We start from the raw sequence: 24195 nt of genomic DNA, 5'->3' as shown, positions 1-24195 counted from the left end.
AGCTCTGGGCGATGGTGAACAGGGTAATAATCCATCTTGAAGACAGATCAGTGGTGCTCTGGACGAATGTGTACAGGGGAACAACCAAAAGACAGATCAGTGGTTGCTCTGGGCGATGGTGTATCGGGGGACAATCAATCTTGAAGACAGAACAGTACCAGCTCTGGGCGATTGTGAACAGGGTTACAATCCATCTTGAAGACAGATCAGTGCAGCTCTGGACGAATGTGTACAAGGGAACAACCAAAGACAGATCAGTGCTTGCTCTGGGCGATGGTGTATCATGGGACAATCAATAGTAAAGACAGGTCAGTACTAGCTCTGGGCGATGGTGAACAGGGTTACAATCCATCTTGAAGACAGATCAGTGCAGCTCTGGACGAATGTGTACGGGGGAACAACCAAAGACAGATCACTGCTAGCTCTGGGCGATGGTGTATCATGGGACAACGTAACAATCCATCTTGAAGACAGATCAGTGCAGCTCTGGACGAATGTGTACGGGGGAACAACCATAGACAGATCATTGCTAGCTCTGGGCGATGGTGTATCAGGGGACAATCAATCTTAATGACAGATCAGTGCTAGCTCTGGGCGATAGTGTATTTGGGGACAATCCATCTTGAAGACAGATCAGTGCTTGCTATATGGGCGATGGTAGGGAACAATCCATCTTGAGGACAGTTCAGTGCTAGCTTTGGGTGATGGTAGTGAACAACCCATCTTGAAGACAGATCAGTGCTAGCTCTGAGTGATGGTGTATTAGGGGACAATCAATCTTGAAGACAGATCAGTGCTTGCTCTGGGCGATGGTAGGGAACAATTCATCTTGAGGACAGATCAGTGCAGCTGTGGACGAATGTGTACAGGGAGAACAACCCATCTTGAAGACAGATCAGTGCTTGCTCTGGGCAATGGTGTGTTGGGAGAACGACTCATCTTGTTGTGACATTGGCTTGGTTTGAATTGATATGGTTGTCATCATAAATCCAGTGCATTCAAACAGGCAGTTAACATCTCCTGATGCATTCAGCATGGCTTTGATATGTCTCTCATGCAGACATACGGGCCTTGGACAAGTCTTCGATGTATTGAGACTGTTTGTAACCATGTCACTCATTCAATCAGATTGGCTGGATGTCCCTGATGTATTGAGTTTGGCTGGATTTAACCATGTACAGGTACATGAGCTACTAAGTAGACAACTTGAGAGAGAGAGAGAGATTCTCTACCATAGGCGGAATGGTTCTGGTGTTGCCAATGGTACATGAGCTACATAATAAGTCCAATGAGGCTACTTGAGTTGCCAGGTCGGGCTCCTGGGCCTGGGTTCCAAGAGTAGAGTGAGACAGATGCCCTTTCAAGGACAGGAGGGGCCTGATCTCTTGTACATGTGTTCTATGAGGTACAACACACAGGTTTTATAGTAGTCTCCTCAACATTCAACATTCCTCAACGACTTTCAGATTTGCTGTGACTTGAAAGTAGGATGTCTTCGCTGTTGCAGACATCTTGTCCCTATGGAAGAAGACAGACCCTCCAAGAGGCTGCTCAGTGAACTAACGCCCGGAACAAGTTGGTGAGAAGAGAAGAGACCGGACATGTCAGAGATGGTTTGATGTGAAACGGTACAACAGCTGGCCTTGCTGAAGACCTGATGCAGTTAACGAGAAGACTTGCTGTGAGATGTTTGGTGTATTGAGACTGATTGTGACCATGCCTCTCATGCATTGTTATTGGCTGGATGTGACAATGTCTCGCATGCACTCAACTTTGGCCAGCTCTCATTCTTATTTCCTATGAACTAGTTGCGTCTTCCTCACTAAGGTTGGTTGCCAACTTCTTTAAGAAGCAACTCAAGGACAAGAAGAGACAACAAGAGATATTTTATCCATGGATCAACAATTTTATTATGTAAACATCTTTTAAATGCAGCACTTGATAACCAAATCTTCCACAGCAGTAACAATAGCAACTAGTTTACAACTGTTGTAAGATACTCAGTATCTAGTATAGCCACAGCATCACTCAAATACCACAGCACAATAAAAATGAAGTTTACCAGAATCTGTTCATAAAATGACAAGAAGGCATCCCAGTTTGTACTTAAAGGGACTATATACAGGAGCAGAGGGGCTAATTTGGCCATCTCCAGGTAACTAATATACACTGTAAGGGCCCTGGGTCATGTCAGATTCAGCACTTAATATATTCCTCATACTGGCAGGAATCATTTCGACGTACTCTGAGATGTGAGAGACCCCTATTGGCGACTTCATGTAACTTTATTTTGCCTGCCCAGCTGCTACCTATATTGTCGATCTTGATATATTTTAGGCTTACATTTATCCAAAACTTTGTGTACATAGCCCTTCCCACTAAAAAAAGCTATCTCAAAAATGTGTATTATGCCAGGTTGACGCCATCACTCCACACTTAGCGACATAGACAGTGGAGGATCCAAGGGAGGTGCCCCCAAACTTTGAAACTGACCATGAATTTTGGGACATTTTTCCTAAAGGAACACCAAGGCAGCGCGGCTCTCTCAAGGCACCCTCCCCTTTCTCAGTCCCTGGATCCACCCCTCACCCTGATAGAAGCTAGGCAGAAAATATTTGACCCGCTGGTCGACACATGTACTGTGTGAGCTAAATAAATCTGTTGGCAAACTGGTGACATAACAATACATCATCTACATGTACAGTGAAAACGTTTACTTATTGCAGGGAAACCACTTGGCACTAAAACATGACCACGAAACCAGACACATTCAATTCTAAACTTGATATGTTTTGACTAAAAAGGTAATATTTCACCCACTTATTATATGAATGAGCACATGAAGACACTATGGACCTTGCAACCTTGTGTACATTATAGGCATTACCACACACCTACTGAATATATCGACACTTTCAAAAATATTTCACCCCTCCAATATGTACAATATTCAGATGATGTGCAGTCCCTCCCATCATAACCCTGGCAGCATTCAGTAGCTAGAATCTTTAAGAAGCTCTATCTGACACTACACGCACTACCACTGGCAAAGTACTTCTCAGGTAGACAACATGAGCTTTTCACTTAAACAATAGTTTTGGCCAAAGTTTACAAAGTTCACAATTGTGTACGAAAACACAAAATGCTATCAAGATTACGATGGTATGAATTCAAAATATGGCGACATTGAAGTCATGACCATGTTTCATTTTTAGCAGGGAAACTGACTGTGTTAATCATGTAGTGCTGGCCAGACATTATCTTGACACACTTCTTTATTTCAGCTTTAACACAATTTCAGATTAGAAACTGAGGACCGTTACCCTATTTAAGGGATTAACACCGTCAGCGCCGAACCTACGTGGCCCAAATCCCCCTCCCCTTTGAGCGGGTTATCGGAGTCTCAAGGACTTCATGAATGAACTACGCCATCGCCATCTTCAGGGCAAGGTAGGAACAGAAACGACAAGAAGAGGTCTTTCCAGTTTCTACCTTGCCCTGAAGATGGCGATGGCGTAGTTCTTCCATGAAGTCCATGAGACTCCGATAACCAGCTCAAAGAGGGGGATTTGGGCCGCGAAGATCTGCGTGGTTCGGCGCTGAAGGTGTTTAGGTAACCTTGAAATTGAAACAAACAATCAGATATGAATACATACACTACGATTGACATAAACATTGACAGCAAAAAACTAAGACCACCATTGTTTTTCTGAAAGGGACAAGTAATCCTTGCATAAATCAGACTGACTTGAACCAGGCTTTTTTCTGTAATACATGTATTATATACCAAATCTTGGACTTGGAAGACCTGTCCGTTATATGTTAGGATCCAAGTCTGATTATGCAAGGTTCACTCTCACATTATTGAAACCCATGGAGTATATCATGGATGTACATCGTCCTCTTTAACTGGAAGCCTGAACAAAATCATTGAGCAAAAAATGCCCGATTCTAATGGAAATATTCCACAATTTCATCTCCCTCAGTAATCTGGAATATAACTTGAAAGCTCAAACTTTATCTATCGAAATCACACCGGCATAGTCATTTCCTTACTAAGAAATATCAAACTTCCCATTTGGAGTTGAATTTTTTCATAAAAGTTTCAAATTCTGAAAATTTTCAGTCAAAATTTTTTGGGACTGCTGATGTTTCTTCATTTTGAGCAGAAAAAAAAGTGAAAAAAATATTTGGACTTAATTTTTTTTCATCTTTCAGAATTATTTCATTCAAGTTCATAATTCGGAAAAATTTCCAAAGTCCAAAAATGGTGATATCTCTTCATTTTGAGCCGAAAATAAATCAAGTGAAAAAAATATTTGGACTTAGAAATTTTTTCAGAATTTGAACTTCCAAAAAACTCAACTCATATGATCACCACGGTGAAACATTTAACCATCCCAATTCACCACGGTGAACTTCAATGTTTACCATGGTGAAATTTGAAAATCACCATGGTAAATCGGAGGGGGACCAGCCCAGCCTTGCTAAAGTAATCCAGCATACATTACAAGATTTAGAATACAGACATCGAGAGAACATCTACACAAACAACAGGTGGTAATCATGTCCATTGTTTTATAAGAATCTGACATACATCACAATGGCCTCACGACTTAGAAGAATTCAGTCGGCGTTTTTAAACGGCCAACACGCCGAAGTCATCGAATTGGGTCTCTGTCCTGATATAGAGGCAAACTTACGCTAGTTACCAAGGTCATCTCTCAGCCAATGGGTGATATGAATAAAGACTAGCAAATGCTTTTATCTAAATCTCCATGTACATTTACACTAGGCCTTCCTGTACAAAACCGGAGTAAAAGCATTTCAGCCAATGTGTCTACTGAATACTCCCTGTGGTAGAACTGAGATAAAGGAAGGTGCTAGGGGAAGTGAAAAAGGTGTAGAAAAGACATTTCTAGGCCGCTCTGACCAAACAATTTCATGCTTCAATGAGATTTTTGTTCAGTTCAATATGTAAGAACTACCAAGCCTCCTGTCATGGTTTTAGCCGAGTAGTAAAACACCTTATACAAAAGAGAGAAGTAAGCATGATGAGAAGAAAAAGTGGAAAATTTGAAAAAATGAAAAGTTTCCTCATTGCATGCCTGTTGCTAGAGGGGACGGTTCGTTTGACTCAGATTATCTAAACCGAAAATATGGTATTTTCATCCTCTACATATATATAAATATATATCATTGATAAAAATGATGTGAATGTGTGTGCGTTATGCAGCCCTTAATTTGACCCCCTAAGTTTTGACTTCTTGCAACAGGCATGAATGGTTCTCGTATCAAAATGCATAGAACGGGCATTGTTGAGTTTCACTTCATTACAGTTGTGAGCTTTCTGACGTTGCCTTCGAAAATATCTCAGCCGTTCTTAGTCTAACAATCATCAATGCGCTTTATTATGATTCATATTGAGCCTGCCTGAATTGGCAAAATTCCCCGGCCAAATCTAGCCTAAAAACATGAACAATCCACAGTCTTAAATAGCTCAACCCTAAATCACCGGAGTACTAAAAAGCACATGCTATTGAAAGATATAGATAAGTAGATTTGTTCTATTCTAACACAATCTCATCCAATTGTAACCGTGTTTCAACCTTGTCCCTCAAAATATCACCATGACGAGTCAACCTAACCCTCAGATAGGCAACAACTTCAAGGTGTCTTATGTTTTAATCTCATGACGTACAATCTATTGTCCATATCTAAGCCTTCCTGCCATCACAATGGTATATAGCATAGTTATTCTCCAAACACGCTTCTATGAACAGACTTGTTTGTCTATACATCTCTGCAACACCTCTTTTGGGATAAGATTTAAGTTGCCAAAAACCATAATCAGATCATATCCATTCCACCTTTTTGTAAACTAATACACAGAGACTCTTTACTTGAAAAACAGTTACAATTTTGAACAACTACCTCTAACATAGTACAACCTTGTCTTTAAATATGATAATGATACTGGAGCGAATAGCTCAGTCACTTGGTTAAATAGAACACGCCCCACTGACAAGACAGACATAATAGTGATACACATACCAAGTAAATATGCAATTTTTATGGCTTTAGTTTATTTGAGCACCATCACACAATAATTAGGCTTAATAGCAGGCCTACACTAGCTTAAGAGTATATAGATACTACAGTGGAACCTCCCTTAGTGGACACCTCTCTATTAAGGACACTAGTTTTGGTAACAAATTGGTCCGTTCAATTTGACCTCTATAAGGACAGCATTTGTCAGTCCTGAGGGTGTCCTTAATAGAGAGGTTCTACTGTTGTTTATAGACATTGAATACGCACTGAAGCTTAATGTCTCAATGATACTGATACGTTATATTGATAATCAACCCTGTACTAATTCCAATACATGAACAATGACTATAACACATGTTTGCAATGGACAAACCCATTGTAATATGCATGTAATACATCAGTAATATCAAAAACTCATGAGTTTTTGGTAATATGCAGAGATATGCAATGGATAATCTGTTGCTATATGCAATGGATCATCCATTAGTTTAGTTATGCAATGGATCATCCATTAGTTTAGTTATTCAATGTATCATCCATTAGTTTAGTTATGCAATGGATCATCCATTAGTTTAGTTATGCAATGGATCATCCATTAGTTTAGTTATGCAATGGATCATCCATTAGTTTAGTTATGCAATGGATCATCCATTAGTTTAGTTATGCAATGGATCATCCATTAGTTTAGTTATGCAATGGATCATCCATTAGTTTAGTTATGCAATGGATCATCCATTAGTTTAGTTATGCAATGGATCATCAGAGAACCAACTAGGCATCAACACTACACTATAGATGCACAACTTGACTCCCTCATATCTGGAAACATAACAAAATACAAAGAATGTACAATAAAGATGAAATAACTTATAAAAAGAAACAATGAGTCTAAAATGGTACAGCTCGAATTAACCAATGAAATATTTTCAAACATCTCTCTCTTGAGATCACAGAATACGAGTCACAGTTTCATTTTTTCAGAAGCTTTTTGAAACTTTCGAGAAAATTTGGTTTTGAGTACGTGGAAATTAACATGACTTTCTTATGTCACAGTGTATATAACCTAATTATTTTCATTAAAAATTGATGTCAGATGTCATTAATGACATTATAAATGGCCACATCTAAAGATAACTGAGATGAAAAAATCAGACGAGTTGGCTGTAATTTAATAAGAGTGCCAAGAATTGGATGGTTAAAAAACCTAAAATTTCCATCTCGTTCATCATCTTCAATGAACCTGAGGGTTCTCCTTTTAAATGCACTTCACAATGCTCACCAACTTCATTACCTTGGCAAAGTGGAGTCAGCTTAGAAGAGAGATTGATTTCCCGGAGCAAACTTGAATAATTAGGCAATGAAGATGAGTTTACCAGTCTCTTTAACATCTTAATTACTGAGAGATTGAGCAAAATGACTGGTGCAGTGGTTTAGCAGGGAACATGAGGTCAGGCATGACATTTCCCACAGTTTGATAATTTCAGGCATATCTAATTCAGGCATTTCCAATTCCCATAGTTAGGTATGTATTTCAGGCATTTCCACTTCCCATCGTAAGGCATTACTACCTACCACCAAGTGGGTCAGAGTCATGGATATCTGTTGGAAAAGGAACACTATATGTTTTACCGGTTTGTGTAGAACACTGAGGCATCTTTAGTCTTTCTATGACCAGCAGCACATATGTAAGCACGTTTTCGGCAAAATGTTAGAGTGATATTGAAACTTTGAGAAACATCACAGTATGAAACTGAAAGATTCAAAAACTTACATGCACAACAAATTTCATGACATGAAATTGATTTCCTTTGTAAAAACGGAACAATGATCATGAAACAATAAATCACACTCAAAAAAATGTAAAAATGTACCTTAAAAATAAATGAAATCACTGAGTTACAATATAATAGCACCCTCACTTCAATTGAAATTAGTATTATAATAGATACATATGACTAGAATATAAGCCAGATACAAACAGGAACTGCCAGCACTATGCTGAGTCTATTTAAACCATCAAGGGTCCCACAACTGTCACCTGATGAGAAGTTGAACCCCTAATCATCCCGATAAGATTCCCCCCAATTCCTGTACACTGGCGTCAAGACAACGACATCAACTGACAACTCTACACTAAGTGGACCAAACTTACCAATGAAGAATCATACATTTAGATATTTTCAAGTAAGCCATTTTCTGTTGACGCAATTCACATTTCCAGCGAAAAAACTATAGTTATTGCATTGGAGTAGAAATTTTGGCAAGTTTAATGTTCGCATCTGCCTTCCACATCGTGAAAATGAAACGATCGCGACCACTTACTTTACAGTACATATCATTGTACATTCAACCTACAAGACTAATAGTATGTAGTTCTGACACTGGTTACAGCAATACATATCCAGGTTGTAATCCTGGTTTATAAATTAATAAATCGTTTATACATTGTTCAATACAATGTAATTCAATCCACAAAACGCCATCTTCTTCGAACGTTTCGCCATCTTTAAAAGTGTATCATGGCAAAAAATTAAGAGCTAAACTTATTTCCCAACGTGAAGTTTTCACATAATCTCTGCAACGACTGGAAGAAATGACTGGTTGTCAAGCTGCAAAATACTGCAACCATTTTTTCAGACAACAACTTTTTGTCCCTTTCACCAGCCTAAGCTGGTGCATCTGGCCTTGACATTAGACCATAGTAATCTAGACCACCTTCAGAAGGACAACATTCGTCGATTCATTGGGTGTCTTCACATCAGCAATTCTACCATACTACAACCTGGTTTACAAAAGCCTGGTGATCCCAGTAGAGAAGATGTTTAGTTGAACTCTGGTTTAAAGAGTAAGTAGTTGATGAGTTTCGGAGGCAGCATCAGGTCGGGAATCTCCTCTGGGTTGAAGTTCTGGCAGATGACAACACGACACATGCTCTGCATGTTCAACGGAGATGGCAACTTGTAGACTTGTACGAAATGGCAGGTTGGCATACCCTGGACATTCACTATGACGGCCATCCGGTTCCCACATGTTGAGAACACTGGTGTGTAGTTGATGGGACACATGTGCTGGCCGCATGTGAATCGCTGATACTGGATGCAGTGGAGCGTCTCCACGGTGTCTGCATTGAAGACATAGATACTACAATTAAGTGGTCGGTAGTTCCGTGTCTTACGGTCTCGACAAGTACAACCAGTTTCGATTAAAGTGGCAACGATTAAGGATCCATCTGGTGTAAATTTCAGATCTTTTAAATACGGATATAATGTCCCGCGCATCGTATCATTGACGCGATGGTTTGATCTGAGAACCTCCCAAGTCCCTGGTTTCACAAGACTTAGACTGTTCATTTGGTTCGGCTCAAAGTTCGTCACCGTAATACGGCTTGACGCGAAACGTGGATCGAACGCGAAATGGCACAAGTCATATCCAAGTTGCACTTCGGTGAGCAACTGCTTGCATGGCAGATCATAAAGTTTCAGAAGGTAGTTGTAGTAATTCCCACCAGTGTTTGCCTTCTCTGGTGGGATTAGGATTAAACACTTCGTCTCGTCAGGACTCATCTCACCAAATATCGCCTCGTTGAAAAACTCAACGCTTTGCCTCCCGAATATTCCGAGGAACTTATTCATTTTCAAATCGAGTAGTCCAAACTGTGTCATCAGATTGCGCACTAAATGTAACACAACCAAGTTATCACGATAACACAGGACACTCTTCACATGGAAATTCTGAATTGATGAAAGTTGAGCAGGGATGTGGTTGTATTCAAAATGTTCGGCCATCTTTGTAAATTTACAACGTTTTCTAAAACTGAAGATGGAGGATGATTTGTTGATGTTGATGATGCCTTGACGGCTCATACAAAATGCTGGACTACAGTCTTTATACACGATGCCATCACAGTTGAGCACTGTCTCCCGGAAACCGGCCGCATCTGCAAGAAGAAAGGAAAGACTTTAATTCAGTAAAACAGGAGTTTTTCTCAATAGCATGGACAGATAGGACAGATATTATTATGAAACAAGACTTTCGATCAACAAATCAGAAAACTTTCATGATAATGTCTTAGGTTCTTTTGTCATTAACTGAATCGACATACAGCTTGATGAAAGTTGTACCCCATTTTAACAACTCGGAAGCCAAAGGGTTTACTAAGCATCATTCGCAATGCCAACATTTCACCTCCTTTTAACAAATTTGTAACAGAGCATTCTATATCTATCAGCAAAGTAAGCGAATGAGTTGTTTGGCAATCAAGTGGTTGTTTTGGCCGTGACCGACCAGAGAAAGGTTTAAAACCCTGACCTGAATGGCCTTGTTTCCACTGCTCCAATGAACACTGATGATACAGTGTCCAAGCCTTGGCTGAATCTTTCTTGCAGAGGTTGGGGAAGTTTGCTGGAGGGTAGGAACCACTGGAGCCACTGTGACCGTCCCCTGAGGACTTGCTCTCATCGTTACCCATTGGACTGAAAATAGAACAAGTTCTTGTTATAGTCACCGGATGATCCTTAGTGGGCCTTGAGGATAAACTGTCCTTGGGGATGAACTGTCCTCTGAAATGAAATGCTCTTGGGGACAGATGTTTGGTAGCAACTGAATTAAGTGATCAGGGCTAGCAAATTCAATTAAATATTGGCTGTGCATGCCATCATTCGTTATGATTTTTAGAAAGTCAGTATGATTTCTTCAAGGTCAGGATGAAAAGCTACTTCCATGAAATCACCGACAACACTTGTCAAGTACCTCGGTTAGAGGGAAAGGTTATTTCCCACGGGGCTAATAGGAAGCAAATACATCACTGTTGATCTCACAAGATTTAAGAGATATACCGAGCGGACGATCAGGGAATACTAATAACTCACTTGAGAGATGGCGCTGTCACACAGGTCAAACAACCATTGATTACACCGATAAATAATCACGGTGCTATGTCATCCATCAGGGGAACCAAGGTGCCAATATCAGTGACGTTACCAGGAGAGGTGAGGCTGGGTTGACTCCAGTCATGCATACACAACTAGGCTGAAGTCAAGGAGAAGGATGACCAGATTTGGCCTGTTGAAGCCAATGGCCTGATCAGGCTGAGTTGTGATCAAGAAATACAATTGGAAATTTTCAAATTCAATCACAAATTTCAAATTTTCGACAGCAGCATGAGCCTTTGACACTCACATGTATTTGTCAGTCAGTAAATCCTAACACGAAATCTGAAAAATGTCCTTGCATGGGTGTGGCGAGGTGCAACTAAGCCTGAAAGATTAGATCTAGGAACTCCCATAACAATGGTTCACATCTTCACCAAGGCTCAGCACAGCTCCCTGGGGTTGCTAGGGGCATGCACGGTGATATTTACCAAGCCAGACAGCCTCCTATCCAACTATTGGAAATACACAGGAATTAAGAATAGACTAAATGCCATCAGCTCAAAGGGGAGATTGTAACATTCTACAAGTGACACATACTCCTCTGGCAGTACATCCTCAAATACCAGGGTCATTCTCATGCTCCTCTCCTCGCACACACAACTAACCCTGGAGTAATCCGAAGGTGATTTGCGGAAAGGGCGACAAATCCACTCCGAACTAGAAAGGTTTTGGTTTTCTGGTCTCCACTGGTCTAAAATTCAGCCAAAATCTGCATGAAAAAAATAAGTTTAATTGGCTCAACTATGGCCCTGAACAGACCTATTTGGCATACCAAGCAGAACAGAAAGATAACAGAGATAGATAAATCATGTCCAACTAGGCAGATTGGGGAGTAAATTGATACCTCTGGATTTCAAAGCCTGTGAAATCAACTAACGGATTATCATTATTATGTAAGCATATACCCATGGAGCGGGCAAAGTTGAAATGTAATATACATTAGTTAAATGGGCACGATGATTGAGCTACATTAAATTTCTAACGTTACTGAAGTTTTATTAAAGGTTAAACACGAAATTAACTGCATTTAGGGACTTATTGCTGCTATCTACATGCAACCCCCAATAGATTGATTGGAGTACGCTATTTTGCACAATGCGTTGAGACCAGTGACAGCAGGTCCTGTTCCAAATAAGGCCCTCACATATTAGGCATATCACCTACCCACTCCCGTACCCAATGCCACTGTCGGACCAAAGCCAGGCGCATGGAGAGATGCAGAACGCATTTCAAACTGACAACATCAGTCAGTAAAGAATAAAACAAAGAGCAAGCGCTGGCCACTGTACATATTTTGTCCATCCTGGCATAACTGTTTATTGATACCCTGACTACATGTTCCGGTAGGCCACTCTGCAGAATTTGCCTTATCACTCAGGTCAGTGTTTCTCAAATAGAACTAAAACAGAACAGGCTAATCATTAATCTCCCTGCTAATACCCTGCACCATGGACCAGGTTGTATAGCACTACATACGTGCTGGAAGCTAATACTGATGTGGCAGGGAGAATATGCGTGAAGTTTGTGCATGCTTTTGAGAATGAGCGGAGCTCTCCAGTCGACGTGCTCTCTGAAAAGTTGTTATTTATTCTAAAACCATGAAGATATTCGACGTATGACACCCTCAGTGACACTCTTACTTATGATCCACACCTACGAAACCAAAAGTTGCAAGAATTCGACGCATTTTCGAGGCCCAATTTTGAAACAAAAATCGCCTCCTATTTAGCGGCCACAACGCGCATTATAGTATAGATTATCATAGAAAATTCCACTCTCCTTTGAGGAACATCCTGTGGTGATGATTGACCTGTGTCTAGACACACTGGCCAATAACACACTATTCATATCAATAATCTACAGCAAGTGAAAGCAATAGTCCTGCAAGCTTCCAGTAGAATCAATATGAACTAAAGACAGCAGTGGACTGGAATGACATCTGTTCAGACAAACCATTCGGTATTGTTTCATGGTAAATGCTTTTTCCTAGACAGAGGTGAAAGGAAAATGGGTGGCCAAAGATTGGCAGTATAGATAGTTGGCTAATAGGTTTCATTGTTCAGTATGATTAATCGCCTGGTTTTAGGCATAACAAATGTGGAATATAGGACACACAAAAATGTGATGACACCTCACATGAAGACCTTCATTGTTACTAATGACATTAGTATTACTATTCCTGCTGAAATTATTAGTGGAACAAAGAAGCAAATAGCTCAATTGCATAACTTTCTGAGGACAATGCATCTTCTTAGTGTCTACTGTCATTATCATTAGTGCATGTTGCTGATGAGTAGCTGCTGCTGATTAAATGGGTCTCTGTTTAGGCCTACAACTGTGTCCTGAGGTTTGAGACTGTGACAAGTTTTGTCTCAAAAGAGTTAATCAATCTACCATTATCCCATCAACTCACCACACTGTATCAAAGTAGAACCAAGGTATATCAATCGCACCGTAATCAAAAGGTGTATTGGAAAGCTTTCATCCATACGAACCCATAATGCGGCACTTAGTCAATCTGTCACATCTGATAACTGAGGCAAAGAGAATGTGTTTCCTGATTTGGCATAATGCTTCTTCCTCATTTGAGCCCACAACATGTCAGTATCGACTGATTCAGGTTGAAATTTTCAAATTAGTTTCACATTCATTGAGATCTTGGCAGTTACAAGTATTGCAGTCATGCAGCCATGGTTGCTGTTGATTGTTGCAAGCTCATTCACTGTAATAGCCTTGTTCATTACGTCAAAATGAAATAGATTTGTCTACATTTGGTGAACATGACCTACTTTACATCGAAAGTAGGTCAAACTGAATCAACAGAGAATCCGCTAACATTTCAGTGAAAACTTCAGGCATGAACCAGGATTAAGTTACACAAAGTTGCCAATGGGTTTCTCCTTTTTCACAAGCTACCAATTTGACTCCCTATGCTCCTGCCTAAAGTCCCAGGGTTCCTTTGAACTGCTATTGTCCACTTAGTTTAGAAAAAGTAGGCTATCATTTTATCTGCTCTGTAATTATAAGGCAGCCTCCACCAAAGGGGTGGAGACAACAACCAGAAGGTGAAACAGCCCTTTGAAGCTGACAATCAATCCTGATTAATGAGCTATGATGCTGTTATTATTCAGGCATGATCAAGATGAAACGACTTCGAAGGGCGTGCCAGTAACTATCGGCTCATGACACTAACTGAATCACTTGAAGTCATAGTACACTCATTTCCTGACATCAGAATGAGCTTTGAGTTTGATGTTCAAATTATATCAGTATCATTCTGAAATGAGCATTTTAAAATCATTTATTACCACCGTAGTCATGACTTGGTGATTCTAATGATAATCTAGCTAATTATTGATATAAGCAAACATATCCGGTATGTCTGATCATCTATCTAACATGTGCAAAAGCCGGGGTTAGAAGGGCAGGATTGGTGGATGTGAGGTTCATGCTGATTTCTCGCAACATGTAGGGTTAGAAGGGCAAACATTAGCTCTAAGGTTCACACATAATTTGAATACTTGCCAAAGAATATGTTGGTCAGAAGATGGAGCCCAACAAGCAAGGAGAGACTGATGTATACGTTCCATCTATACACTACACTGGAATTAAAAACAACCAGAAATACAGTACAAAAAAACCTATTTTGATACTACACATCATATTAGCTATACAGCACAGGAATTCATGCATCGATGCCCTGGAATTAATTAATCAACAGCTGAGTATGCAACAAATAGTATAATATAAGAGTTATAAGATGAAAACAGAACAAAGGTAGAGTATAATCGATGTCACAGATGGCATATCCTCTGTGATGTTACAGTTTGCATCCTCGCAAATTGAAATTGACACCACCAAAGCTTTTTTGGCCAACAAACTAGGTCCAGAGAAGACGTCTTGCACAGGGTGAACAGTACATTTGCACAAGCCTACCTCTCCAATCCTGCTCATCAAAGCTACCAATGAGAAAAAGAGCTAAGTCCAGAGAAGACGCCCTTGCACTGAGCAAACAAAACGATGAAGTGATGTTAACAACTGTTGGAGAGATCAGGAATCCAACAAAAAACAAGCTCAACCTAAAAGAATCTTCACCTGAGGAAGTAGCAAACAAACCTGCCTGGATAATGGAGAATAATCACCATGTAACACACAAGACTAGAGGAATAACAAGAAATAACAACAAAACAAGGTTGCAACTCATACCTAAAGAAGTCAACATTTATGAGTGTGAGTATGATCTACAATGGCAAACTACTGTTGTGAGACATGCAAAGAAGCCGAGGAAAGACCAAGGTTTCTTATTAGGAGATGATTACATGATTGTTTTGTGTGCATGGTCATTGATTACCATATCAGCTGGAGTACTCCCTGGCTTTTCCTTTCACCCCCTCCACAACGTGTCAGCAGAAAACAGAGAGTTACCTCACAATGACATTATACGAGGTTTGAAAACTGAATAAATCAGCCTCTGCTTCAATATTTGCTCTGCAGAGCCCCAACTGCTCCAAACCAAATAACTTGAAGCTCTTAAATCCCAACGGCATCTCATTGACTCAGGTAGTACCATTTTTTACAGAAATAGTTGGCGAGTTTTCATCATTCATGGCTGGCAGACGATATATCAGGTGAATGAGGAAGAACAGCCTGGCGCTTACAAGTCTTAAATCCAGCGGCGTGATGAATTCATTCACACACTTTCAGCACAGCACCTTGCATTGGATGTGGGCAAACATTTCTTAGATCAGACAGCAAGTGAAAAACTGGCCAAAATATGGAAGCAAACCAAACAACATCGCTGCGAGACTACGTCATAGACATTCCTGTTCCCGCTCTTTCCAATAAGATTTTATCGATAACTCATAAAACATTCTCAAAATAACTGACCAAATCATCAATCTCCTTGAAGCAATGAGAACTGGTTGGACACTATCGATTTAAGCTGAGTGCAGTGTAAACAACCTCAAGCTTCAACTTCAAGCAATCTGGATACCATCAAGCAATACTGAATTCTTGTCCTAACTTTTAATGAATTCAGCCTTGATTTCCAAGGGATCACTGCATTGGCTACTAAAAACTGAGACTGGGAGAGTGCCCAAATAAACCTGAAGTGCTTTGGTTGGGGGTAGAATTTGAACATCACTGGACGGGAGTGATCATCAGTCTCAAAGGCCATCCACCTACTCGCAAAAGATGACTTGTAACCTGTTTACTTGACTACTTTCTGCCATATCAGTCTCCTGATGAATTCGAAAGGGAGCATTTTTCACCCTTGAAATATTCAAAATAGAGGACAACATCATCTGCAGAACTTAATGATTCTGGGCAAACGTCAAGTCATTTCATCTCAAACTCATTTCATCTCATGCTTTTTGAAGGCAGCATTCCTTCATGACAGTCTGATAAAAGTAAAACTGTTCAAAGGAGAGAATCCAAGTGGTGAATGTCAGAGGGCAGTGTTGACATCACTGGCGATATATTTACAGCATACTGTACCTACGGGTAAAAAGTAAAAGCTTTGTTTTCTTTGAGAATCAATTCTAACTATCATAAATTGTCTCTGTGCTTTGGAAGTACAAATCAGTGAGCACTCTAAATTAGTTTAGTTTATGTTTTGCTTGAAAGTTTTGGGCAAAAGAAACCAGGACACATCACGTCATATAGAAATTGAAATTGCAATAGAAGTGAAGATAAGTTGGGATCTGGGAGATCGAATCCAAGAAAACTGCTCAGAAGCTGTGCAGAAGACGTCATCAGAGGAATATGCAACCTTTTTTAGGTCAACATCAGCAGGGTCAAAGAAACAAACTTCCAAATTGGATGCCAGAAAGTTGTCATTGCACAGCCCATATCTCGGGAGAATCCCTAACAAGGGAACTTACTATCCATCAAGGGATGTCTGTGACCTGACACAGCACGCTAATATCGCCAGCCTTGAATGTCATAGGGCAATGTCGACATGGTGTACAATGGATTTCCAATGCGCTGGAAAAAGTACAGCCAGTGTAGGAGGATTACTAGCCTAAGAATAACTGACAACATCCAGCTCTGAAATAGAAGTGATGCTACAAATGCTAATGGAATTGATATTGCCATCTCATGTCATGTCTAGGGTGGCTTCCTTATGATGCTCTCGGGCATATCTCATCAAAATAACATAAGGCCGTGTGAACTTAGTTGGGATTGAAATAGTCCGATTTTAGTACGTCATCACTCTTTTTTGCTGAATGGATGATTGTTGTTGTTGGATACGTGAGAAACATCCTCAACCAAAACATATAGATGACTTTGATGTCTCGGCACGGGATATGCATAGCTATGACATCTGACATATTCCCAGAGAAATCAAAACAAGAGTTCCCTCCCAAAGACAGGAAAACATATTTGCATACTCCTTTTGAACGTTTCCATAGAAGTTAGCCCTCTCGATTGCGCTTTTCGTGATTCACGGAAACTTCCTTTTGAAAGATTTCGTTGAATTACCTGCCTGGACAGTTGTTTTCTGAGAACCTTCAGACTTTACTTAGCAACTTTCCTATGTTTTCATGGAATCTACCCACTTGTTTTCGTGAGATCGTCTGATACAGAAACAGGCAAAACTTACTCGTTTATTGTATATCAACGCTGTCTTATTCTCTATTGGTAAGATTTCTTCTTTCCATCGTCTTGTTGATCTGGAATGAAAAAGTAGTTCCAAATGTTGAGATTTTCGGTTTTTCTTGAGAAGCTTTTTGCATACATACAGTGGAAACCCGGTAACACGACCACTCATTGGACCGAGGTTGAATGGTTGCATTACTGGGGTGGTTGCGTTAGTGAAGTTGAAAATCCGGGGACAAATATTTTGCATGATTAGGTTTTCCCGCCAAAATTGTTGAACTTATTCATAAGTTCAAAATTCGGAAAAATTTTCAAAGCCACTATTTTTTTTGGGCTGATGATGTTTCTTCATTTCGAGCAGAAAAAAAACAAGTGTGTCAGCTGTCAGCTGTGTCACACGGCTGGGGAATAAACTCATCATAGTTCACTACGATTCTACATTGTAACATCAACATTTGACTCAAGGGCCTATAGGGTCTGTCAGTCACCTCTGGCATGAGTTAGGTCATTACCCCATACATAAAGCCATCATGTTCTAATAATGAACTCGCTAAAGTATTTTTAGCTTTTTACAAAGCAGATATATGAAGTTAATGACATGAGCTTTGTGATAGGGAGGTAAATCATTGAGGAAGTTACCTGAGTCATTGTTGGCATATTGATTTCATATAGCTTTGGGATGATCAGCTCAGCAGCGGTTTGTCAACAATGAGATGAAGACATTTCTATATTCAAACTTCAAAGCTTCATCAGTCAAGAGTAGAACGTCAATTTCATTCGAAAGTTGCGCAATCCTTCATCGCAGGTGGCTGTGACAAAAACTTCTTGTTTGCGGGGCACTTGAAGTACAAACCAGCGACAGATGTGCCCAAGGCAAGGTATGAATGGACATCCAGGAATCACGCAAGGGATGGTAATGAGGTGACTGAAGTGAAATATTCATTCATCTGGATGGCAGTAAAGCCACAGTAAGGAATCCTGCCAAGAAAACATGTCAATACACCGATAATTGGATTTAATAATTGATACAGAGTCAATATAGAACTAATCGTGTAATCCATATGGCCAAGTACACCAAATAAGATCAATTTCTTTGAAACCTTTTGCTGCGAGTGACATGCACAGCATGTCAGGCCACATGTCGGGATACCCTTTGGTGTGGATGATGTGCATAGCACATCAGTTCAAAACTTCTCAAACTATTTCAAGAGTATAAATTTAACTTCATAATGACAACTGTCATGTCTGTATCTGTTACTAAAGCAGAAAAATGTCCCAATCTATTTCTGAAATGTCACTGCCAGATCTGTTTCAAAAAGAACCTTGCAGTTGATATTTTAGGACATGAATCAACTGAACTCAAGTTGTTTAGAGACAGCAATGTAGGTTGCTACAACTGACACATACTCAAAAGAATATAGCATTTAATTTTAGACTGTTTTCAATTGATTACATTTAGTTAAGTTTGAGTAATCCCGGGATAATGAGAACCATGTTATATTTCCCTGAGCCAAATGACGTTCATTGCTGCTGGATGAGAGAACAGATAGCTATAGCTCTCAGCAGTTGGGACAAGAACACTGACCAATTCCACTGATTTTTCACATCTGATACCAAGCTTTACCTTTAGGAATGAGACATGCGCCACGCAATATCGCGGCAAATATCATCCAAGTTGTTAAGAACACCACACCGAAATGATAACAGAAACAAATCAGTCACACCGCTGAGGAGAGTTATTTCCGCCCAATCACCATGTACGGCCATAAAACGTCACCGCTGAGATGAGCAGCTCAATTGCACTGATTTCCCCTCCTCGGCTGCCTTGCGTGTCTCGGCTGCCTTGCGTGTCTCGGCTGCCTTGCGTGTCTTGAAGAGGAGACACAGCAGGCAAACACACAGTGGCCAACTCTCATTGATTTTTGAAACTCAAATTAGCCGTGTTCATAATATTTCATGTTTGCTTTATGACCTGGGGAAGATTATCGGACCTGCATACCAATTGTTGCTGTAGGAATGGTGATCAGCAATGCAGGATGGCACTAGCAGGGTCACCACATGTCAGATGCGGCAGTTCCGATAATGGACACAGATAAGATGGCACTGACATGGTCATCCCACTGCTAGCAGGTGTGGCTAGTTCAGTCCATATATTGCCTGGACACGGATAGGAATAGGATGGCACTGGCACTGGCTCACTGGTTCATTACTGTCCTCATTATCCAAAACAACAGGACTGAATCATCAGTGAATATGAGAACTGTTTTCAGAAATGCAAGGCTCTCATTAGCTTCTTGGGACTGCTGAGGAAATGGAGAAAGTAGGGAAACCCTGAAATGGCCATTTTATACACCTTTCCAGAAATGGGGCGCTGAGTGTCCGAAATAGTGATGTCATAAGGGGAAACTAGGCCTATGGTGAAGGGACAAAGGAGATAGTCATGGTTGACCAACACACTTGAATGTCTTTAATGACGGACAAGGGGGAAAAAGTTAGTTCCAATGCAAGCCACCAATTTCGGGAAGCATGTATAGCATTCATGTAACCCTGACCAGATCTTGAAGCTAACAGGGAGAGACAGCACATCCATTCACAAACTGAGAAAATCAATAGACACTTTTACCATGAAGACATGATTAGGCTGGGAGAAGGAACACCGTCTCTCATAACCACATCATACATCATCAAAGTTGTGCATTTCACGTTCTCCTAACCTAATAAGGTACGTACCAATACCAACGGCAAGTTCAAATGACGTCAATCGGGAAGGCTTAATGATTATCATAGACTGGCGAGTGAAGGAACCCTGTATCTGTGTAAAGATAAGCGTCGCATTACTCAAAAAGATTTCGATCGGTATTGGAGACATGTTCATGAGATCCTGATCATCAATCGGGACGTGGGTTATTATTCTGCCCTGATGATGCGGTGTCGGATTTATAGAAGGTATAGATTATCAGATATCTTCTGCTGGAGGCAGTGGTGAAGAAAGAAAAGATTTCGCTCTTGATTATACTGCCCAATGCCTGACCATGCAGAATTCATGTCAGATACCAGTGAAGAAATGCAAGATCTGCCACGTAGGATTGCTAGAGATTTAACAAAGAAGTTTCAATTAGTGTCTTGCTGTTCAGCTACTATCTCAAGCTCACCAATCTGCAGCACTTGCTATAATATTCCCAGCTTTGAAAAATCAATCGAATTTGCTTTTGACAGATGATTACACAGTTACAAAATTTTTTATGACATTGCCACTGATGATGACAGGGATGAGTTATGCAGCGATGCATGGACTGACATTGGTAATTTGCAGCCACGAGCTGCAGGCTTGGCATGACGAAAAATGTCTGTGATCAGTGATGAGGACCAGTGGGCTGAGCAGTGAGCTGTTTGATGTAGAGAGAAGAAAAGTCTGGCTATTTATCTATTAGCGTGTTCGATGTAAAGAGAAGAAAAAGCCTCGCTATCATTTATCTATTAGCATCACTGGAGTATTTCAGGCAGTGAGGGGTAAGAGAGGGACTTATGACTCAAACACATTCATCAATTCGATTACATCACAAGGTGGTCTTATAACGTTATTTTGAAATCAAATGAAAGGGTTGATGAGTTTTTCTGGTGTGCCTGATCAACAGGAAACATAACAAAGCCATGTATCCTGTCATGATAAGCTTGGCATCGCGCTATCTTGAAGCTTCCTTCCACGTCTGCCTGGACACTTAATGAATGGCTGCAATGATAACAGCAAGCTAGTCATCAGTACAAGTGATCAATAGTCAAGTTTCAGTGGGCAGCTCGGCCAGGAAAGAACAACGCAATCTCATTTGACACTGTAATAAGATAAGTTCTGGTTGTATTCTCAAGGGAGGGAACTTGAATGCTATTACCATAAGACCAAAAACTCGTCAGAATGCATTGATTGTTCTATCACTCTCTCAGCCTTGCTTGTGTTGCTGGTGTGTTAGGTGCAGCCCATGTGAGCCAGGGGACAGTCAACAAAAGAACGAAGGAAGAACCCAAACCCTGACCTGACCAGATTAAATCATTCTGCTATATAAATCTGATTCACTCACATTCAGGGTGTGATATTTGCATTGAGCAGAGCAGAGAGACAAGTCAATCTCTTGACTTCCCTCGATACAGGGGCTAACAAAGCATGTTACCATGGGATCCAAGTATAGGATACTGACATATAGCTGTCAATGGATGCTCACAGGCATGATGAGAGATAGCATCTTCATCATTATTTTGCACGATATTGTGATGTCTGTAAGTTGTATGCTGAGGTGGCCACAACAGCTTGCCACTATGTAGGAACAAAAACCACTGAGAAAGACTGTTTTTAAAACATTTGAGCAAAGCCTGAATGAATGCCTTTTTCTAGATCAGTTTGAACGTTTGAGGCCTGGTCCTATTCAACCTGCAATAGTGGCGGACTCAGTGCCGCACTTGCAAATATAATTGAAGATTACAAAACATACTGATTCAGTGAAATGAAAAAACAATGCAACGAACTATATTTATAAGCATAATCAGGCACGAGGACGTGATGAACTTCCGGTATTCACCTTCATCTGACACGAGTTCTCTCCCCACCGTTTCTATTCAGCACTGGAGGACAATCACACTGTGGACAAACACCTCCAAATAGACGGCATTGACGTCATAGCAAGACGCTTCATATTAGCCTTGTTATGTTAGGATCTGATCCGCTTCTACAGGCACCGCGTGCCATCTCAAAGTGATTTCTCAAATCATATTAACACTTCAGGGCAGATGCAATGATTAGTTGTCCCAGATTTGATATAAAAGGTGAGGCAAGTTGATATGACTAGAAAGATATAATGAATGCACAAGTGTTTATCACAATATCTACAGAAAAACAACTGACTGACTCTATCGGTAACAGTCATAAAGGGAGTAGTTGAAATTATAAGTTTAAATTGCTCGTTTGTGTGGCAGTTAATTGAACAGCTACATGTAAGAATAATATATTATCACGAAATTACATAATATATCAAACATACAACACAAAGGCACATATTTTGTTGAAAAGATCCAGAAAAGACTTACAAGAATGTATGGTGAGGAGGCCGAGTGGTAGCAGAACTTCTATAAGATTTCTCAAAACCAGATGTTGCATTCCTTGATTGATGGCAAAAGGGTTAAAGTGTCTTAAGTGGTAATCACAGAGATATCAGACCCAAGTCGGTGTATAACGATTGTAATCACCATATACGGCACAACCATATGACTGATCCATCGGGTAATACACCAACCCTTGAATGGCAGCAGGCTTGCTCACAGCCAGCACCCAAACTGGAGGTTACCATGGCAGCCAACAGTGACTCAACCAGCTGACAAGAAACCAATACACTGTTAGACTAATACAACCTATCTTTTTTTATTCTTGGCAAAACCTTTGCTGTATGATGTCGGGAGATTTTGTGAGGAAGAAACAAGGCAGAGAATTAGTTTTAGGCTTAGAACACAACATGCATTGGTGGAGATTGATTGATGGGAACATGTATTGATGGATTATTTATCAGCGACACTACATGAAGGCTAATTTGACTTCAAGGTCAGCGACTTGGTGCAATTCTCAATCAAGCCAAATGTAAATTTTAGGATAACAAACAAAGCACACATGGTCAATTTATTTTAATCTCCCATTATCTTTAACCAAGACCCCAATTAGTGAATTACTGTTGAGCAGGAAAGTTTACAAAACCAAAGATTAGTGAATTTGCTCATTTTTCATTTGGAGTAAAATCTGCAGTTGCAGTACACATCAGATTAAGGAACAATTTGTTGATACAGGCATTATTAAGGCCAAGTGGTCATCTACCCGAGTCACCTTACAGTTGCACTCTATAGTATTAGTTCCCATCACTAAATTGTCAAAATGATTTCAATCACGACTGGACAATGCAGACCCCTGTGAAATGATTCTTCAACGTTACATCATGGTGAAGTTGATCTAACCTCACTTCTAGGACGACAATGAAAATAATGTTGTATTGTGATAGCGAGGTGATCTTATTGACTGTTAAGGTCGATCTCGGGGGAAATCTTGTGGCGGGAAAATGCCCTGCGCACAAGTCCGCATGCGTATGCGTGCTAGAAATAATAATGAATGATGCATTTTTCTACTACCTAAGAATTGAAGTGAAATTGGAAAACAACGATGTCAAAACTGGTGTGACATCACCGACTGTCACCACCTGACAGACCCCGGACTACTGAAAATGAAACGGAATAATATAATGCATGTGATAACCCATTAATTTGGTATGAATGATGTCTGTGGAGCATAACAGTGGTGGTGATGTGCACAGCATCCTCCTGTCCTGGACTGGAGAGTGGAGACAGGAGAGTGGAGACTGTGCATTGACATGGGCATGGGCCTGGGGTGGATCGGAGTGGAGTGGAGCAAAGAAAGCAAAGCGAATAAAGAGGTCATTTACCTGGAAGATACAGTTTTCTGGTGCCTAATTACTCTGAAATGGCCTGTGCAGCGATCAGGACAGTGATGATAAGTCGGAATTGAAGTCTGACAGCTGGCTGGATCACAACAATAACAAAGCAATGTGCCACTATTTATTTTGTTGTG

The 24195-nt window shown here is 40.4% G+C and overlaps 1 protein-coding gene across 4 annotated transcripts; it reads right to left on the bottom strand.

Annotated features, from left to right (window-relative positions):
• Positions 1–1885: 1885 nt before the first annotated feature.
• Positions 1886–24195, bottom strand: LOC135495434 (uncharacterized). Of its 4 annotated transcripts, XM_064784066.1 has the most exons (5): positions 24050–24195; positions 17587–17656; positions 14508–14584; positions 10360–10523; positions 1886–9988 (listed from the first exon to the last, which is right to left on the bottom strand). In XM_064784066.1, exons 3-5 carry the CDS (start codon positions 14570–14572, stop codon positions 8874–8876), a joined length of 1344 nt encoding a protein of 447 aa, XP_064640136.1. In that variant the 5' UTR covers positions 14573–14584; positions 17587–17656; positions 24050–24195; the 3' UTR covers positions 1886–8873. The 4 variants fall into 4 exon arrangements, with proteins under 4 accessions (XP_064640136.1, XP_064640146.1, XP_064640164.1 ...); XM_064784076.1 differs by lacking the exon at positions 14508–14584; XM_064784094.1 differs by lacking the exons at positions 14508–14584; positions 17587–17656.

This window comes from Lineus longissimus, chromosome 1 (assembly GCF_910592395.1).
Source record: "Lineus longissimus chromosome 1, tnLinLong1.2, whole genome shotgun sequence".
NCBI classification, from domain to species: Eukaryota; Metazoa; Nemertea; class Pilidiophora; order Heteronemertea; family Lineidae; genus Lineus; species Lineus longissimus.
The sequence above is the reverse complement of the archived record's forward strand: the minus strand, read 5'-3'. Positions and strand labels throughout refer to the sequence as shown.